We start from the raw sequence: 18033 nt of genomic DNA, 5'->3' as shown, positions 1-18033 counted from the left end.
AATCCTAGGTTCCTACTATAATGATGGAGAAGAGCAGGAGGGTGATGCTCAAGTGTAAGATGGGGTTGCCACCCTCTTCTCCTAGGACTTAAGTGGACGAAATCTGTCCAGCTATATCTGTCCAGGGAACACTTATCAATTCTCTAACTGAGATTTAGATGCAGGTTCTTAAAACATCATGATAGGGGCTGAGAAACATTGCTTTTCTTGGTTAACAAACAAACTTGTTTTAATAGTCAAGCTGTTGTCTCTGAGAGTACACGTCCTACTCAGCCAAAATAGAGAGAGCTCTCTCCTCCACAGGAGAGATAGGTCTTCATAGTGGGAGGAATTACCTACAGGTTCAACATGGAACCCCTTAAACTGGCATTTAAGCTCTTCATAGTCCTATCCAACCTTACTTACTTACTTCCATTCTTGGTTCCTACCGAATAGAGTCTTCTGAACACTCCCAACATTTTCTGAATTCCTGGCTTTGGTCAAGTTTTCTCTTTCTTTAACTTGCCTCCCATCATTCTTCCTACTCCCAGCATCCTTTTTTCAAGGATCAGCCCTCATGCCACCTGCTTCATGAAATCCCCTTTCATATCAGACTCCTTCAGGATTCCAGCAATATATACATCCAACACCCTTTAGCAGGCATTGCTTTGATTTGTGGTGATATGTGCACTATCAAAACTCTTTGACTATCATCTTCCAGAAGGCAGGGCCATGTGACAAGCCTCTGTGTACTCATTAAAGTGTCTGGGAAATTAGTGATTAAAACAGAAGAGCATCTTTACAGAGACCCAACTTAGTGCTGCCAGTACTAACTGTGTAGCCGTGAGCAAGGTATTTAATATGTCTGCATTTCAATGCCACTATAAATATGTGATAAAAAGAGTACCCAATACCTAGGGTTGTTTCCAGAAGTAACTCAGATAATTCATGTAAAGTTTTAGGACAGGGTCAGGAATGTAATAATCCTTCAGTAATTGCTGACTATCATTAAAACCACCTATTTCCACTCCTCTGATACTACCCAAAAAGTATACGATCAGCAGTAAAAGGATGATAAACAATTACACTGGGAACTTTTACAAGCTCATTCTTGAGTTGGTAGAGCACTTTTGGGCAAATGGCTCCATGTATCAGTTTAAAATGTATTGTCATAATCTCTCTCTAAGAAGATATAGTGGTAGGTGTAATCATTTTACTTCATGCTGGGCTGAGCTCTAAGAAATTGATAATATTTCTCCATTTTGACTTACAAAAATGGCAATTTCATATGGTGTAACTTAATAAATGGCTAGATGGAGAGAAACCTTCTTAAGCCCTTGCCAAGGTGGCTAACACTTAAATTTGGCATCTGGGGATCCTACGCCGTTTTCTAATTACAATCTAATACTTCTCAGTAAAAAGTCTCTAAAAACTCTTACTCCACAAATCATGGGCCTGGTATTTAAGCCAGAGTCCACCTTCCAGCTCATCGGTAACCTGATCCCAACTGCACTCTAGATAACATACTCTCTACCACCAAATATTCACGCTCATATGCTCACTTAGCTGCACTTGAAATTCTTTCCCTTCAGGATATAAACACACATGAGACTTATCCAACCCCTTCCCCAAACAAAAGCAAACAACAGCATCGTCATCATTAACAGCATCATCATCATAATATATCCTCACTCAGCTATTTGTCTTCACTGTGTGTGTATGTATGTATCTCAACTTCCATAATACACTTTCTTAAAAAGAATTATCTACACTCTGTTACCCCATTGCTTATCATTCATTCATAAATCTATTGCGATCTACCTTTTATCTCCACCTCTCTTGAATGTACTGACACAGATCACCAGTGATATCTTATATTTCTTAATCCTAGATAGTTTTTTACTCCATAACTGATATATCTGATTATAAAACTTAGAGCTATTGATCACCTCTTCTTTCAGCATGTAGAAGAATATTTCTTCTGGGTTTTTATCTTTTTTGGCTATTTCTTCTTAGTCTGTTCTATAATTTCTTCTTCCGCTCTGCATGTTAGTGTTCAACAGTGTTCCATAGGAGTCCTTGGTCTCTCCTTGTTGTATCCATTCTCCTGAGAAACTGACCCCACCTCCATGGCTTTACCTACCAACTAATGGCTAAAGAACTCCAAATCTAGAGTGTCAGTCCAGACCTCTGGCCTGATTTTCAGATGCATAAATCTGACAGCTAATGATCATCTCTGCTTGAATATTTATAGACATCTCAAACCCAAATTATCTAGATCTGAACTTAGTATTTGCTACATGCACTAACATTCTTCTTGAAGCAATTTCCATCTCACATATTTTGGATTATTAATCTTGTCTGTTTGAACTCAGAAGTCATTCCTGCTCTTTTTTGCCTTATCCGAGCGCCTATTCCTACCATCCCACTCTATACATCATATTTCCCCACCTAAATTATCTGGCTTACTACTACTACCACCTAAGAGTTAGAGGATGTAATATATATTAAGTGGATGGATGGATGGGTGGATGAATACATGATTGAGGAAATGGGTGAATGGGCACAAAACCATGCAGAGTAATTTGTTCCAATCCTTCCTGCTCATGAACAAGGTAGGGAGCTGTTCTTACCACAAATGCCTGACTGGCAGAGGTGTGTGTTTCATGGCCACGAGGGCGCCACCCCAGTCTAGGAACCAGACATTGTACTCTTCATCAAAGATCTGGAACAACAACAACAACAACAACAATCATAGCAATACCTTACATTTGCACAGTGCTTCACAGTTTACAAGTTTTTCACATACATTGTTTCTTCTTCCAACAACCCTCTGAGGCAATTTGGCATGTACTATCAACCCCATTTAACAGGTGAGGAATTGGGCTTGCAGAGAACTAATAACTCTCCCTAGACTAAGGAAATGGCTTTCCGATGGCTCTTTCCACTAGCACTGTGAGCCAGTGTGCTACAAGAAAAGGAGGCAACACCATGCATGCTCCACTGGATATTCCAAAGGAAAATATGACTCAAAAAGCTTCCCCATCTTTATTTTAGTAGGTTACTATTCAGTTCTCTCTTCCTCCTCAACTATGCAGATGTTAGCTAATTTATAAGTGCTCTGTGTCTTATAGTGCTGTTTATAATTATCTAGGAAGATAAAATACTTTTCTTTAGAAATTATGATGACTGAGTTCTTACACTTAGCCACCACCTCCTAGGTTTCCCTGCAAGATGGATAAAGACCTAAGTTTGGTGCTTAGGGATCTTTACAATAAATGCTCATGAAACATCTTACTCCTGGGGACCTAAAGTAATTCATTATTTGATTTATCCATTTTCTATCACCTATTTATCCATCCATTCATTCACTCATTCCATGATCCATCCATCTACATAGGCATTTACTATGCATCTGCTATAATGCAAGGCTCTTAGTTAAGAGATTTTTAAACCTAATCCCACATTTTGCAATGCTTCTGATATATATGACTTTCAAATCCCCAACCTGAAATGGGAAAAAAAAACCCACATCTCTCCAGCAGAGAATCAACCTCTTACTGGAAATCTTCCAGAGAAAAGTGGAATTGGGGAATTCCTTTAACTTTTAAGCACTAATGATGCTTCTTGTAGCCTGGATGGAGAGGTTGGGAGGTGAGTTAAGTGAGAAGTACCAGAAGATATAAGGAGGAATAGGCAGATTCAGAAGGGAGGTACTAGGAGGAATGAGCCTCTTATACATATGGCCCAGGAAACAATATAGGGAAAAGAAAAAGTGGATTCTCAGGACAAACCTCAATTGGTTTTCATTCCCATATTTGAGATTTAAGGAAAGAAAAATGTCCATAGTAATAGTGAGTCTTAATGCACAAAGAACATAGGAAGGTTCACTTATATTTCAGATATAAACAAAAACTCTGAACCTGGGAAGGAGGAAAGAATGTCAAAGTAGCAACAGCACAAGGACAGACTGTTGCAGTCACCTGGGTGACCAAGCTATTCCTTGAGTTGGAGGGTCAATGGTTTGTGTTTCTGGAGTTTCTATACTAGAGGAGTTTGCATCACAGCTTTTATCCTCAATGGGTACTTATAATAGGTTATCTTATATTTTGAAGGTATGTTTTCATTTATGTGTCTGTTCATTATCCACCTGATTATGGCCTTGTTGTATGCTTTGAACTACTTGGTTGTGTCTAGTAGGTCCTTGGTAAAAATTTTTGGACAATGGTAGTGGTGACAGTGGTGGCAATGGAGGTGGTGGTGATGATGTTGGTGACAGTGATGATAATCTTTACTAAGGGTTCAAAACAGGAACTTATCCAACTAGATTTCATATGGTGACTTCACTATCATTAATATAATCTTCCTGGCTGGCATGGCTCAGTGTCACCTATGAACCAGGGGTCATGGTTCGATTCCTAGTCAGGGCATATGCCTGGGTTGCAGGCTCAATCCCCAGTGTGGGGTGTGCAGGAGGCAGCTTATCAATGATTCTCTCTCATCATTGATGTTTCTCTCTCTCTCCCTCTCACTTCCTTTCTGAAATTATTTTTAAAAAAATAGCATAAGAGAGCATTATGCTAAGTGAAATAAGCCAGGCAGAGAAAGATAAATATCACATGATCTCACTCATTTATGGAATATAATGAGCAACATAAACTGATGAACAAAAATAGATTCAGAGACAGAGAAATATCGATCAGACCATTAAACCTCAGAGGGAAGGTAGGGGGAGGGTGGGGGTAAGGGGGAGAGATCAACCAAAGGACTTGTATGCATGCATATAAGCCTAACCAATGGACACAGACATCAGGGGGGTGAGGGCATGAGGAGGGGGGATAGGGGGGTTATGGGGGAATAAGGACACATATGTAACACCATAATCAATAAAGTAATTTAAAAAATATTTTTAAGAAAAGATATCCTATGCTCTTCCCATTTCCTTCCCAGGTAGAATTCTTCTTACGTTTAAGACTTAGTAAAATGTCAGCTCATCTTATAAAGTCTTTCCCAGTTTCCCCAGTTTCCTTTTCTTTCTCTATGTGCTAACAATGCCACTGAAACATCACCCTAAGCTTTAGTTAGTTATGAGCTCATTTCCTCTAATTCTGGGCTCCTTGAGAAAAGAAATCTGAAATATTCAACTGCTTTCTCGGTTTTGTACTTGACACCTAGTTGACATGGCATAAATCTGTGTTGTCCAATAGAATAGCTGCATGAGACTATTCAAATTTAGATTGATTAAAACAAAATTCAAAATTCAGTTTCTCTGTCACACTCGCCACATTTCAAGTGCTCAGTAACCACATGGGACAGCACAGATACAGAACATTTCTATCACTGCTGAAGTTATATTGGACAGCACTGCTCCAAATGTTTGTACAACTGAATTATTTTTTCATGTATCCATGTATCTATGAAGCTTTTTATATTCACTTATGGCTGGACCTACACAATACTTAACCACAGACTTCCATGGCTTTGCTGGTTTACTAGTCTATCCCCTTCACCTTGCAGGTAAAGAAACAAACAGAAAGGTGAAGAGACCTCTTTGCCAAGAAGATTCCATGGCACATTAATGATAGAAACATTTTATTGGTTGCATTCCTAGCAACCAGCATAGTACATCACATCTAGTGACTGTTCCATACATATTGCTGAATAAAAGAATGAAGGAATTGAGAAAATTCCAGTTCCTCCTATTCCCTGCCCAGTGGTCTTCCCATTTGACCCCATTGGCCATCTAATCTGCTGGCCCAATTGGCCAAACTGAACAGCTGTTTCCATTTCTTTGCAACCACAAAGTCCTAATGAACCTGAGAATCTATAGGAAGGTGATAGTTTGGCACAGATTGCCCCAAATGCCTCTTCCCTGTCCCCAAATCTCCCAGTTACCTGTCTCCATGTGTTGCCCCCATCAGAAGAGATGAACACACTGATATCAGTATATGAGAGCTCCGGGCCAATGTTGCCTGAAACATAAGCAGAGTATTTGAAAGAGTCAGGCAGTTGACAGATTATGAGGGCTTGGCGTTAGGGGAGAGGAGAGAGGGGAACAGTGAGTAAAGGTTTTCCAAGTGATGTTTAGGTTTATTAGTACACTTTCTTTCTTGGTGTCATATCAAAAACCCAATAGAAAGATAAACCCAATATGAGAAAAAAGTAAACAATTCGACAGGAATGAGTCTTTAAATGATAAAATCTCAAAGGCTGAATACTAATTAGTTTGGATCTCTTGAACTATTCATCCTATACACCAAGCATGTCAAATTGCAGCCAGCAGGCTGCATGCCTCAACAAGTTTGACATGCTTGCTATACACTAATAATTTCTTAAAAATTGATCTCAACAGGTATTCCCTGAAGGTGGCAAAGAGTGGAAGAGTAGACATGTATGAAGAAGCTGGGCTGAGAACACCTTCCTCTCTCTCTCTCTCTCTCTCTCTCTCTCTCTCTCTCTCTCTCTATATATATATATATATATATATATATATATATCAGAAAGATATGTGTGTGTTTGTGTTTATTTGTGTGTATTTGTGTGTGTATCCATATGTGTGTCTGTATATGTGTTTTCTACTTTAACTTGTCAACATGTCTCTTGGAGTGCCAGGCAGCTGAGTAACCCAATAGTATAGATGATGTAACCTAAATTATAGAGTGCTCAGAATAAGACAACTATACTTAGCATACTATGACCATCAAGCATGGCGGGTAAAGCAGTCACCATGCCTAGACTGGCCACATTTACTGCCTCTATCCCTTCTTTCTTTTTCTCTTGCCTTCTTTTTCTTCTTCCTGTACTTCATCACCTTGTGGTTATATTTATTATAAAAGAAAATGATCGTGATATTCTAGTATATTTGTATCTTCCAAGTGTCCCCAATGGACACTCCATCCTCCACAGAGCTTAAAATAGTGTCCCAAATGTAGTAGTTAGTTGCTCAATATTAATTGTGGAATGAATGAATGAATGAATGAATGAATGAGTAGATACATGATTGAATCGTGTTCCAAGGCTGATGTGCATTTGGGGAGGTATTAAGAACCAGGAAAGTACCCTAAACATGTAAGAATGTATCATTTTGACTGATGTTTTTTCTTTTAAAAAAGCAGGAAGGGAATGTTGGCTCCCACACATCTGTAGCCTAAATAAGAACACAATAAAAATGCAATAATGAAAATGTTAATTGAGTTTCTGACATTTAATGTTTCAAAATAAGAAATTAAAGTCAGACTCCAGCTTGTCAAGCTCCCATCAGCATCAGGAGCACACAGCTAGACCAGTTGTTTTGACTCTCAGGCTTCCAAAAATAACCCTAGGGCTCAGAGCTCAGGGCTCAGGCAGGAGGTGCAACTGTAATTGGGGGTGGGGGGGGAATGGCAGGCAGCTCTTGGGATATCTATCCTGAATTTGGAATCCCATTCTCCAGATACAGGTTTTGGAAGATACAGAAGATAAGAAGGATGGGGCAGAGAATGGTTTGCTTGGCAATGGTGGCCTAGATAATAGAACTAATAGGATTCTGAAGTCATATTTGATGTAAACAGAATAGAGTGTGGTGATTGGTTAGCAATGTCTTCCAAGGGTGGGTGGGATAGAGTAGAGGGAGAAAGAGGGGGAGAGAATAGAAGGGGGGAGAGAGTAGTAGAGTGGGAGAGAGAAAGGAGAGAGAGAGAGAGAGAGAGAGAGAGAGAGAGAGAGAGAGAGAGAGAGAGAGAGAGAGAGAGAGAGAGAGAGAGAGTCAGAATCTGCCATCTCTGTCATGGGATTTAGGATATGTCTCATCACCTCTTACCCTCTTCCAAAACTTGTTCTGCCAACATCCTCAGCCTCTCTTTCAAAGCTCAAATAAAATTGATTGTGGAGTCTTTGCAGTGGTGAGAATCCAAGGCTAAAATAAAGTCTGTTTTTGGAAATATCTTCTGCCAATTGAAAGGAACCCTGAAAGAAATGCTGCTGATCCCAGGGACCAAAAAGTCAATTCCCAGATGGAGGGACACTGAGAGTGTTTCCAGGATGATCTTATATTTGAGCAGGTTCAGTCCCTAAGTGGTCCCATGGGAAATCTCTGACAGGAATAGTCTGGGTTATGGTGCCAGAGAAGGAAGATTTGAATAATGAACCTCACTGGTTAGAATGGAAGTGAAAAGGTTATCACAGCGGCCAGCCAATGGCCAGGTTGGGAGGTGTCACTGTTCCCCACTTAAATGGTGTGGCAGGTGGGAGGAAGGAGGTGTGAGATGGAAAACAGGGAGCTTCTCTCACCAATAGCATAGCTGCCAAATCATGGAGGTTTGCCACCGTATGTTCTGGCAGCTCTAAACAACTTGTTTACTCCCCAGTTCCTCCAGGGTTACCTTTTTCTATTCCTTAAAAACTTGGGAAAGAAAGGTGAAACATAGAGATAGGGGTGTGTGTGTGTGTGTGTGTGTGTGTGTGTGTGTGTGTGTGTGTGTGTGTAGAGAGAGAGGAGATTTTGGAGTCTCTGGAGTTAGAGATGCTTCTCTCACCATCATGGATGCCTCCCCAGAGCAAGTTAGAGCTCAGAGAAGGAGGAAGCAGAGTTTACAATCCACTGCAGGGAGGGAAAGTGCCTCCTCGGAGGGACAACACTAGGGTTTGAACATTCAGAGTTTATGGGAGGCATGGCAGGGAGCCCCCGTTATTGTGGAGCTGGTAGGTGAAAGGGCTTGGGCTAGGTCTGGCTGAATGGTTACTTGACAGACTAGTCTTGGAGCCAGAGGGAATGTGGGCGTGGGCACACCACTTCTTCCCCCTTGTCCTCCCTCTCTTCAACAGTAATTGAGAGGAGTAATAGCCTTTTCTACACCATAGGTTCCTTGTGTAACAAAGGCCAGGAAAGTACTTTGCACACTGCAAGCCATGGTGAGGATGTGAGGTCCCGAGTACTAGCTTGAAACCACAATGGTAAGAACTCTAGTGTTTCTGCTTGCTAAAAGCAATTGCCAAACTCTCTAGACTGGAATTCCACCTGTCTTCTGATGGTCTCAACAGAAATTAGAGATGAATCCTGGGGCATACTTTCTTCGGGGTATGCAGCTTCCCTGAGACCACATCTCAGTGAGTGATGGGAAGAGGCAGTGAGTAGTAGGAGTGGTGGGGAGAGAGCCCCGGGTCACTAACACTGGAAGGCAGGAGAAATGCTTGGATGGAGGAAAGGGCCCTGGAGAGACAGGCTCCATGCAGGCCACCGAAGAAACCCTTGGCTAACTTCATAATTATTTTTATAGCAAATGACTTGGGAGGGAGAGTTAGCAAGCAGGGTAAGGAGAAGCTGGGTATGAGGAGTCATGTCAGTGATCTAGGTCGCCTTCATCAAGATCTTGTCAGCTATGTTATATCCCTCCAATATACCACAGTCCGGCAAAAAGCCATGCAAAGTTACAAGAGTTAAAAATGGAAGAGAAAAATACGTTAGTCAATTCTGATATATATCTATGGATAAAAATAACAACCAAATCTTTAATGTCTGCAGGCTTACTCATTTATAAAGCCTTAGCATTAGACTAATTTAGAGGCCCATGTTGGTCACAACTAATAACAACTACCACTGTGCTCTGAGCACTTTGCTGGGTCTTATAGACACACGCTTCTATCTCTAATTCTTAAATGCCATCACAGGATAGAAAACATCCCTGTTTTATAGATGAGAAAAGCAAAGCCCAGGGGTTAAAGAACTAAGCCACATTCACAGGCTAACAATGGTCAGAGCTCAGCCTGCAAAGCAGGACAATAGGGCTAACAGGTATTACTCCTTCATTCCGTGTATACAAAGTGTATGATTACTTTATGGATTCTATGAAAGGAGATGAGGAAATCATCCTCTTCTGTTGCAAAAACAGTGGTTTTAACTTCTGGAATATTAATGATGATAATAGGTAACATGTATCCAGGATTCAATATGTCCTAGGCACTGTTCTGAGCACTTTAAATCCAGGGCTTCATTTATTCCTATTCAATTATATTATGGCACTGCTATTATTCCCACTTTGCCAATGAAAACATTCAAGCTCAGGGTAGGGAAGCCACACAGAACAAAGTCTGGCTGCACATTTAAATAACATTAACTTTTATTAGCGATTATAGTTTCCCAGTGTTGCTTCTACTCCTGTCCAAAGCCTCCTGCAAACCTTGAGTGAGACAGAGAGTATAGCAGTCCCAGAGTTGGGAGGGATACCTCCATGCATTACAGAGTGTGGCCATCACTTCCTAAGCCAGGAGAATGGCAACAGAGCCTTCCCTCATCTCTCACTGTCCTGAGCTCTCTGAGGCCAGTGGTGTTAAACGTGGTGGGTCTCCACCTTATGGGGTTGAGAGAAGTTGACTGAAATGCCAGAAGGCTATGCTAGTTGTCAGTCTGATTAGAGAGTTTGGGCACTGGTGGTATTTAAAGTTCACACAGTTGGAGGTTTGGGCATTGAAGCCTTGTCTAGGAGAGCAGAAAGTGTAGGGACGGAGCTTCGGGTTGATGGGAAAGAACAGAATGTGCCATCTCAGAAAGTCACTGTGAGTTTATCTGCTTTCATTAGTAAAGAGCTGCCCACCACCAGAGCTCTAGCTCCTAAGATTAGAAGCCTTCCTTGCTTTATGCCATCAATGTATTCCTGAAAAGGTGTATGTAAATCAAAGGCATGCTAATCAGAGCACCTTCCCCCAGAGACTTTAATTTTCATTTCGGAGTTTCTTTATCCTTATTTCTGATTGATGTTCAGAGGACAGTGGTTCTAACAATGCAACCTTAAGTTTTCCTCCCTCTCCCCCAGGCTCTCAGCCAAGTGGTTAATCATGTGTAAACAAACCTTTACATACACCAGAGACCTTAGGATTATAAAGAGCTCTGGGGTGAAACCCTTCCTGAAGAATCCTCCCTGTAAAGGGAGAACTAGCCCAACTAGCATTTGATCTAGGAAGTTCAAAGGTCACATTTTCTTCAAGTGAGAATTCCCTATCTACACTAATAAAAGAGAAAGATGCAAATTGACTGTACCTCTGCGACGCCCACCAGCCAATCAGGAGTGAGTATGTAAATTAACCCAACAAAGATGGAGGGTTAATTTGCATACACAGGCAGGGAGCGAAGACTGAAGGCTCTGGCCCAAGCGAAGACTGAAGACTGAAGACTGAAGAGGAGGAAGTGAAGGCCTGGGTCCCGGGTGCCAGAGGAAAACTGGTGCCAGCAGCCAGGGGAAGGAAGGCCTATTGCACAAATCTTCATGCAATGGGCCTCTAGTTACAAATAACCTCTCTGACCAGTCAGTTTACTTTGAAAGGAACTCTGGCTACTTGCTAAGCACAAGGGACTGCTCTGTGACTGTGGATGGCACACTAGCCTAGAAGTTACAAGTGTGTGGAGTTTTTCTCCTGGGTTATGAGAATGGGCTTGGGGATCCAGGTATCCTGCCTAGTTCCTGGGGAGAGTGCCCATCCTAGTAGCATCCATCTGATGCTCAAATGAATCCAGAGGGTATAAAGATATCCAGCAGCTCCCAGTGAGGAAGATGCCCAGGGAACGTCTTCCTTACCTGTAGCCACCACAAGTCCTGGGGCTGTCGCCTTGCTGGAGATCCTTCCAGAGGAATATGGATTCTCAGAGGTCTGCAAGTGCAGGTGTAAGGAGCAGAAGGGCTAGGAGGGAGAAGAAGGAAAGATCTTTATTTCAGGAAGCTCCTGACAGACACCCCTGCCTCACCAGATCTTAGGTTTCCAGTAACAGCAAGGATTGGATTGAGTCACACACTTAGGTTTGGGAAGAAGTCATCTTTACCTGAGATCGCCAATACATTCACATCAGAAGCTGCCCTGAGAACCTGGCCCTGCTCCCATCACCCTTTATGCTGCCCCCTCTCTTCCTCACCCCATCCCATCCATCAAGATCCAGTTCACAGTTGGCTCACTGAAGCCTCCCTGACCATGTCTTTCCAAGAATGGTAATGGCCTTTTCCCATGTCTGATGCTGACCATCACACTCTGCTCCTCTGAGAGATCCCACTGGGAAGGGTGAAAAGGGGGAGCTGAGTGAGACAGTCTCAGGTCCTGTCCCTCTTCTTCAACCAGAAAATCCCTGTTTCTGTCTTTATGTATTTGGTTCTTGCTTATAATTTCACTGACTTTTACGTCAAAGATTTGAAGTCATTATCTAAAACACATGTTTGTGTTCATTATTCATTTAGTTATTTGCCCCTATTTGGGTATATTTTAAGAGTATTTATAGGGATGTATTATATTTACAAAATATAAAGAAATATGAAAATGACAAAATTGCGAAAAGTAGAAAATTAGGTTAAGGAAATGCCATGAAGCCATGAATAAGGTTTTTGTTTGTTTGTTTTGGGAGGGTCTTGCTGTGACCAGTTTTTAGAGATAGGTAAGCATTGTCTTTGAACTTCCTAGTACCCCAAGCAAAAAAAATGGAGTTGGACAGATACTACAAAGGGGAAAGTCCATGTTTGCCCGGGTTACCATTATATCTCTAGTTTTTAAAATAATGTCTACAATATGATTAAGTGGATAATAAACATTTTAAATAAGTAGCAAAAGGAACTTTTTTGCTAAGGAGAAACATAACCATTTCTGGGGCCTTAGGTGACTTCTCACACAGGTCCTCTTTAAGATGGCACTGAGGGTGGTGAATATCACTGTTAATTATCTGTCTTCCCTCCCCACCTAGAGTTGTAGCACCTGAAGGCAGAAAATAGCATCCTACACATCCTGACCTCCATAACTCCTACCCCAGCATCCATACAGCTGCAACCCTAGGAATGCTGGTAGATTCCTTTCTCTAGGTGGACATAGCAGCCTGACCTTTCCTGGACTTTGCTTACCTTGACCTCCACCAAACCCTTATCAAAGTGTATCATATCAGCTTCAGTTAAAGGTGTGTTGCCTTTACTGAGCTGTCTGGGACCCTGGAACACAGGCACTTTCTTTTATACATTTCTTCATCTTACTAAGAATTAGATTATATAGTATTTTCTCAGTAAAAGCCTCTGATGTTCAATTGAACTTTCCACTCAAGTGGCATGGCAGTCGGCATGCACAGATCAACACTTGGTTGTCATAGGAAATCCCTGCCCATTACTGGCCAAGTTCCCAGGGCACCCAGATGGAAACAGCCCCTGGGGCAGCTTCCATGGGTAACCAGCCTTCCCCGTGGACCTCACATGAGACTGGGTGACTGACCAGCAGGCAGTGTACCGGGCTTCCTCTCAGGTCCACATCTGGAGCTTGCAGTAGGCGCCAATCCCTGCCCTTGTTGTAAGTGATGTACGTCTTCACCTGCTCATCCACCTTCTTGTTGGCCAGGAATATCCCTTTGATACCTGCTACCTAGGAAAAAGGGTGAGAGATGGAGAACCATGTTGGGCCAAAATGCCTACAGTCTTGGAGGAGCCCAGAGAGAAGCCCCAGCATTTTCCATGGGATGTTGGAGGTACAAAAGATGACAGGAAGAACATAGTGATACATGCCATATGCCGTGTGGCCTTGAAAGAAGTTTAAGTTCATCTCCACACCCTCCATCGCCCACCCACATGTCCTATTCCCCTCTTACCCACTTGCTTTTTCCCACTTGACATGTCTCTGCACTTTGTTCCCTAGGGCCCAATCCCTAACTTTTTGCATTCCCACTGAGGTGGAAGCTCTTGATAACAACTGCAGAAGTTACCCCCCCTCCTGCTGGGGGGGGGGGCACATGGAGGGGAGCTGTTAAATAGGTTTTAAAGGCATCAGGAATACTCCTTAATGATGGAAGTTGAGGTGTCCCAATTAGTAGTGAGGTAGATATGCTTTGGAGACATGACCCAGTGCGGCCACCTGGAACATATCCCTGGCTGTGCCACTAGCTCAGTGTGTGACTATGGATAACCTCCATATCATCTTTGGGTCTGAGCCAGCGGTCACTTTGAAACAGGCAGAATCTGCCCTACTCTTCCTGTTTTCTCCCGGTTGGCTGGCAATGGATACATGAGGTAATGCAGAGCTCTCTTGCCAGAATTCCCAAATATTGGATTTGTGCACCCATAATATTTTGAAAGGAGGAGAGCATCACCAGAAAACAAGGAGCTAGAGGATTAAAAGATTTATGATCTAGAAGGGTCCTGGAGTAAGGACAGATTCACTCAAATTTTTATTCCTACTATGTCTATTATGTTCTGGGCAATGAGGACAGCTATTTATATTGACAACATCCTATAAAAAAAGATTATCTTAACTTCCCTTACAATCCCAGCATGTTCCAAAGCTAAAAGATAATTCAAAGAGCTTAAGTATATATAAACAAAAGGTTTAATGGCAGGTTTTCTGGGTAATAGAGTCTCAAAATGTTAATTGTATGTATCCCCCATTCTTTAAGAATCATGGTGAACAGATTTATTGCAGTTCTGAGAGAACGCCAGTGGGAAAGAATTGCACAAAAGTGGAATTATTTTATTTTTTTAATGGCATAATTTATTTGATGAATAAGAAGTCTTTTTATTTGTTTTTAATCTTTTTTTTTATTAACCTGACTGGCCTTTAATAGGATGCCAACCCCAATAAAAACAAACAACAAAAAAATGGACAAAGAATGTCAGGAGAACAGAATACCACCAGGGGAATTAATTAGATTCCCAGAGGGTGAGTAAGGAGAGAAGCCAAGCTGGGGGGAGGGGCAGTGGTAGCAGGGTTCTGCCCTTCCCCAGAGGTACTCTTGCTGCTTAAAGTCAGTGCCATTTTAGGAAGGCTGGCATCGCTCATCCTGGAGCCTGAGGCCCTCAGAACACCTCTTTAAAAAGCCAGACTCTTTAACACCAGCTGCAAAGGTGTTTTTCTTAACTCCGATGGCCAATTATTTCTCACTGAGAACTCGATCTGAGTTTCTTTAGGATCTTCTGCCTTTTGGTATTTTCTATGAACCACCAGATAATGATTCTGAAGACTCTCTCCCCCGAGCCAGCTGGCGCCCCTGCACCATGTACATAGCACCTTGCTCTCCACTTCCCAAAAGAATACAGAGTCAGACTCCCAAGTCTATTCCTGTGGGGCTCCTGTCACCCCCTCCCTTGCCTCCAGTGGGATGCTTTACAGCAGAACTTATGAGCCATTCATCCACCTCTTGTGTTCTTCTGAATGAGCATGTTTGGCAAGTGGAATGGCCACTACCATAATTTTCCACTGAGAGCTATACCACTCGGATGGGTGTGTGCTGTGTTTCCCACACATCCTGAGAGCAAAATTGGGAGAACGGATACTGAGAAGGTATAGGAAGGGGGCTTTAAGAGCTCCAGGGAACCCATCTGTAGCTCTGAAGGCCTTTCTCTTGCAGACGCACCTAATGCCACACAACTCTCACTCTTGTCTGAGGGAACCAGGACACTTCCCCTTTGCATTTGGATTGGTCAAAGCCCTTACATTATTACTGACTATTTCTTGCTCCATATCACATATAAGTGGAATATAGTTTTGGAAGTCACTTTTCTTTTGTGTACCTAAGCCCAATAGATTTCAAAAAATTTTAATGCAATCCAAGAATAAAATATATTTATGTTGCAGCCTAATAGACTCATATATGCATGTATGTGTACATGTATAGGTACATATAAATCATAAAACACAACATACCCACACTATACACACTGTAAATGAATTAGATAATGAGATTCACATTTTAACTCATCTCCATCCAAGGAAGTACTTGGCACATGCCTTAAACATGCTTCTTCCTACTGTTGTTTGAAATCAGAAGCCTGGCTGCTGCTGTTGGCCCCAGCAGTTCAAGGAGAAGGGTACCAGCTGGCGGTGGCCCCCAATGAAGAGGGCAGTACAAGATGTCAGGACTGCATGGCCCACTTTTCCTCTGGGAATCAACTTGAATTGGAAAGGGAAACTAACAGTGGCCCCTTGGCAGAGCATTGAGTCCAGGTGGCATGGTCATCTGTCACTCACCGCCTTGGGCCCTCAGGACAAGAAAGCCAGGGCTCTGCTGAGAAAAGCAATTACCATGGTCTGCTTTGGGCTGTCCCTAGAGTCAATACTGTGGTGAGAATCCTATGAAGGTCAGTTTGGAAAAAAATGTCCCTGTGGAGGCTATAAGAAGCTGTCCATCTGGCCCAAATGGGGTCACCTAAGATCATGATAAAACAGAGGGTGGAAGGCAACCATTATGGATAAGAAAACATCAATAAGATGGGAAAAGAGACCAGAACACTAAGGATGCCTCAGAAAGTTGCACTGTATCCATCCAACAATTTGTCATGAAGAATTTCAAATTAAACCCACAATGAGGTAGCACTATGTTCCTCTTAGAATAGCTAAACACAGGCATGTACACACACACACACACTCAAGCAGAGTTGATAATACCAAGTGTTGGTGAAGATGCAAAATGATACTGCCACTTTACAAATAACTTGGTGGCCTTTTAGAAACATAAATCATTCAACCTATCAATCTTACTCCTAGGTATTTACCCATGAGAAATAAAAACTCATGTTCATGTGACTACTCATAGAAGTTTTATTCATAATCAAGCACAACTGGAAACAACTTAAATGCCCTCAGACTGGTGAATGAATGAACAAACTATGATACACCCAAACAATGGAATACTACTCAGCAATAAAAAGGGACATCTATTCCTCCTCAGCAACATGCGTAAATATCATTCTAACTGAGAAAAGCCAGACTCAAAAGAATACCTACTGCCTAATTCCATTCATATGACACTATAGAAAAGGCAAAACTGGAAAGAGAAAGAGAAATCAGACCAGTGTTTTCCAGTGGATTTGTGTGGGAGGAGAGTTGACTACCAAAAAAATGCCAAGAGAGAATATTTGGAGGTAATAGAATACACACACACACACACACACACACACACACACACACACACACACTAGAGGCCCGGTGCAGGAATTAGTGCATGGGTAGGGTCCCGCCTGGCCAATTGGGGCTGTCTCTCCCTGTCCCAATCTGGCCGGCCAAGCGGGAGGGAACATGGGAGGTTGACCGGCCCTGGGAGGTTGGCTGTGGGAGGTATATATATATATATATATGTATATGTATATGTATATGTATATGTATATGTATATGTATATATATGTATATGTATATGTATATATGTATATATATACATAGCCCTGCGCACGAATTTGTGTGCCAGCAGTAGCTCACCAGTAGCTCTCTACCCATTGCCCCACCCTCCTGTAGCCCCCCGCCCACCATCTCCCCGCCCCCCCTCCATTGCTTGCTGCCTTGCCCCCTCCTGTAGCTCTCCATTGCCCGCTTGTAGCTCACCACCCCACCCTCTTGCTGATCCATGATCCGGTCATTATGCAGTCGGTCATTACGCTTCATGGCGCAATGATCATTTGCATATTACATCTTTATTATGTAGGATATATACCGTATTTTCCGGTGTATAAGACGACTTTTTAACCCATGAAAATCTTCTCAAAAGTCGGGGGGTCGTCTTATACACCAGGTGTCATCTTATAGGGCGGGTATATCCCAAACTCTATATTTTAATTGGAAAAGTTGGGGGTCGTCTTATATGCCAGAAAATATGGTATATATATATATATACACATACACATACACACACACACACACATACACATATATATATATAGTTGTTTTTGTTCTTGTTAATCTTCACCAAAGGATATTTTTTCCATTGATTTTTTTTTTTTTAGAGAGAGTGGAAGGGAGACGGAGGACAGAGAGAGAGAAACATCAATGTGGGAGAGACACATGGATTGGTCACCCCCGGCATGTGCTCTAACTCAGGCCAGGGATCAAGCCTGCAACTGAGGTGCATGCTATTTACCAGAATCAAACCCACAAACCTACAGTCTATAGGCCAACACTCTAATCATTGAGCAAACCCAGCTAGGGCAGAACTATTCTATATTTTGATTGTGGTGGTAGTTACACAACTGTATAGCCCTGTCATAACTGACAGAACTTATACCACAAAGAATAAATTTTACAGTATGTAAAGTATACCTCAGTTAAAAAAATCAATGTGGAAAAAATACATAGTGGGAAGAGCCTGGG

The 18033-nt window shown here is 42.1% G+C and overlaps 1 protein-coding gene across 1 annotated transcript in view; it reads right to left on the bottom strand.

Annotated features, from left to right (window-relative positions):
* SORCS3 (sortilin related VPS10 domain containing receptor 3) overlaps positions 1-18033 on the bottom strand; it is a 529174-nt gene that overhangs the window by 73841 nt on the left and 437300 nt on the right. The window contains exons 10-13 of the mRNA XM_008144282.3: positions 13183-13329; positions 11526-11628; positions 5875-5951; positions 2613-2704 (exon numbers count right to left, since the gene is read on the bottom strand). Coding sequence (XP_008142504.2) covers positions 2613-2704; positions 5875-5951; positions 11526-11628; positions 13183-13329 — 419 coding nt within the window. The remainder of the gene's footprint in view (positions 1-2612; positions 2705-5874; positions 5952-11525; positions 11629-13182; positions 13330-18033) is intronic.

The sequence above is a fragment of the Eptesicus fuscus genome, chromosome 17, assembly GCF_027574615.1.
Source record: "Eptesicus fuscus isolate TK198812 chromosome 17, DD_ASM_mEF_20220401, whole genome shotgun sequence".
Taxonomy (NCBI): Eukaryota; Metazoa; Chordata; class Mammalia; order Chiroptera; family Vespertilionidae; genus Eptesicus; species Eptesicus fuscus.
This window is presented reverse-complemented; position numbering and strand designations above follow the sequence as displayed.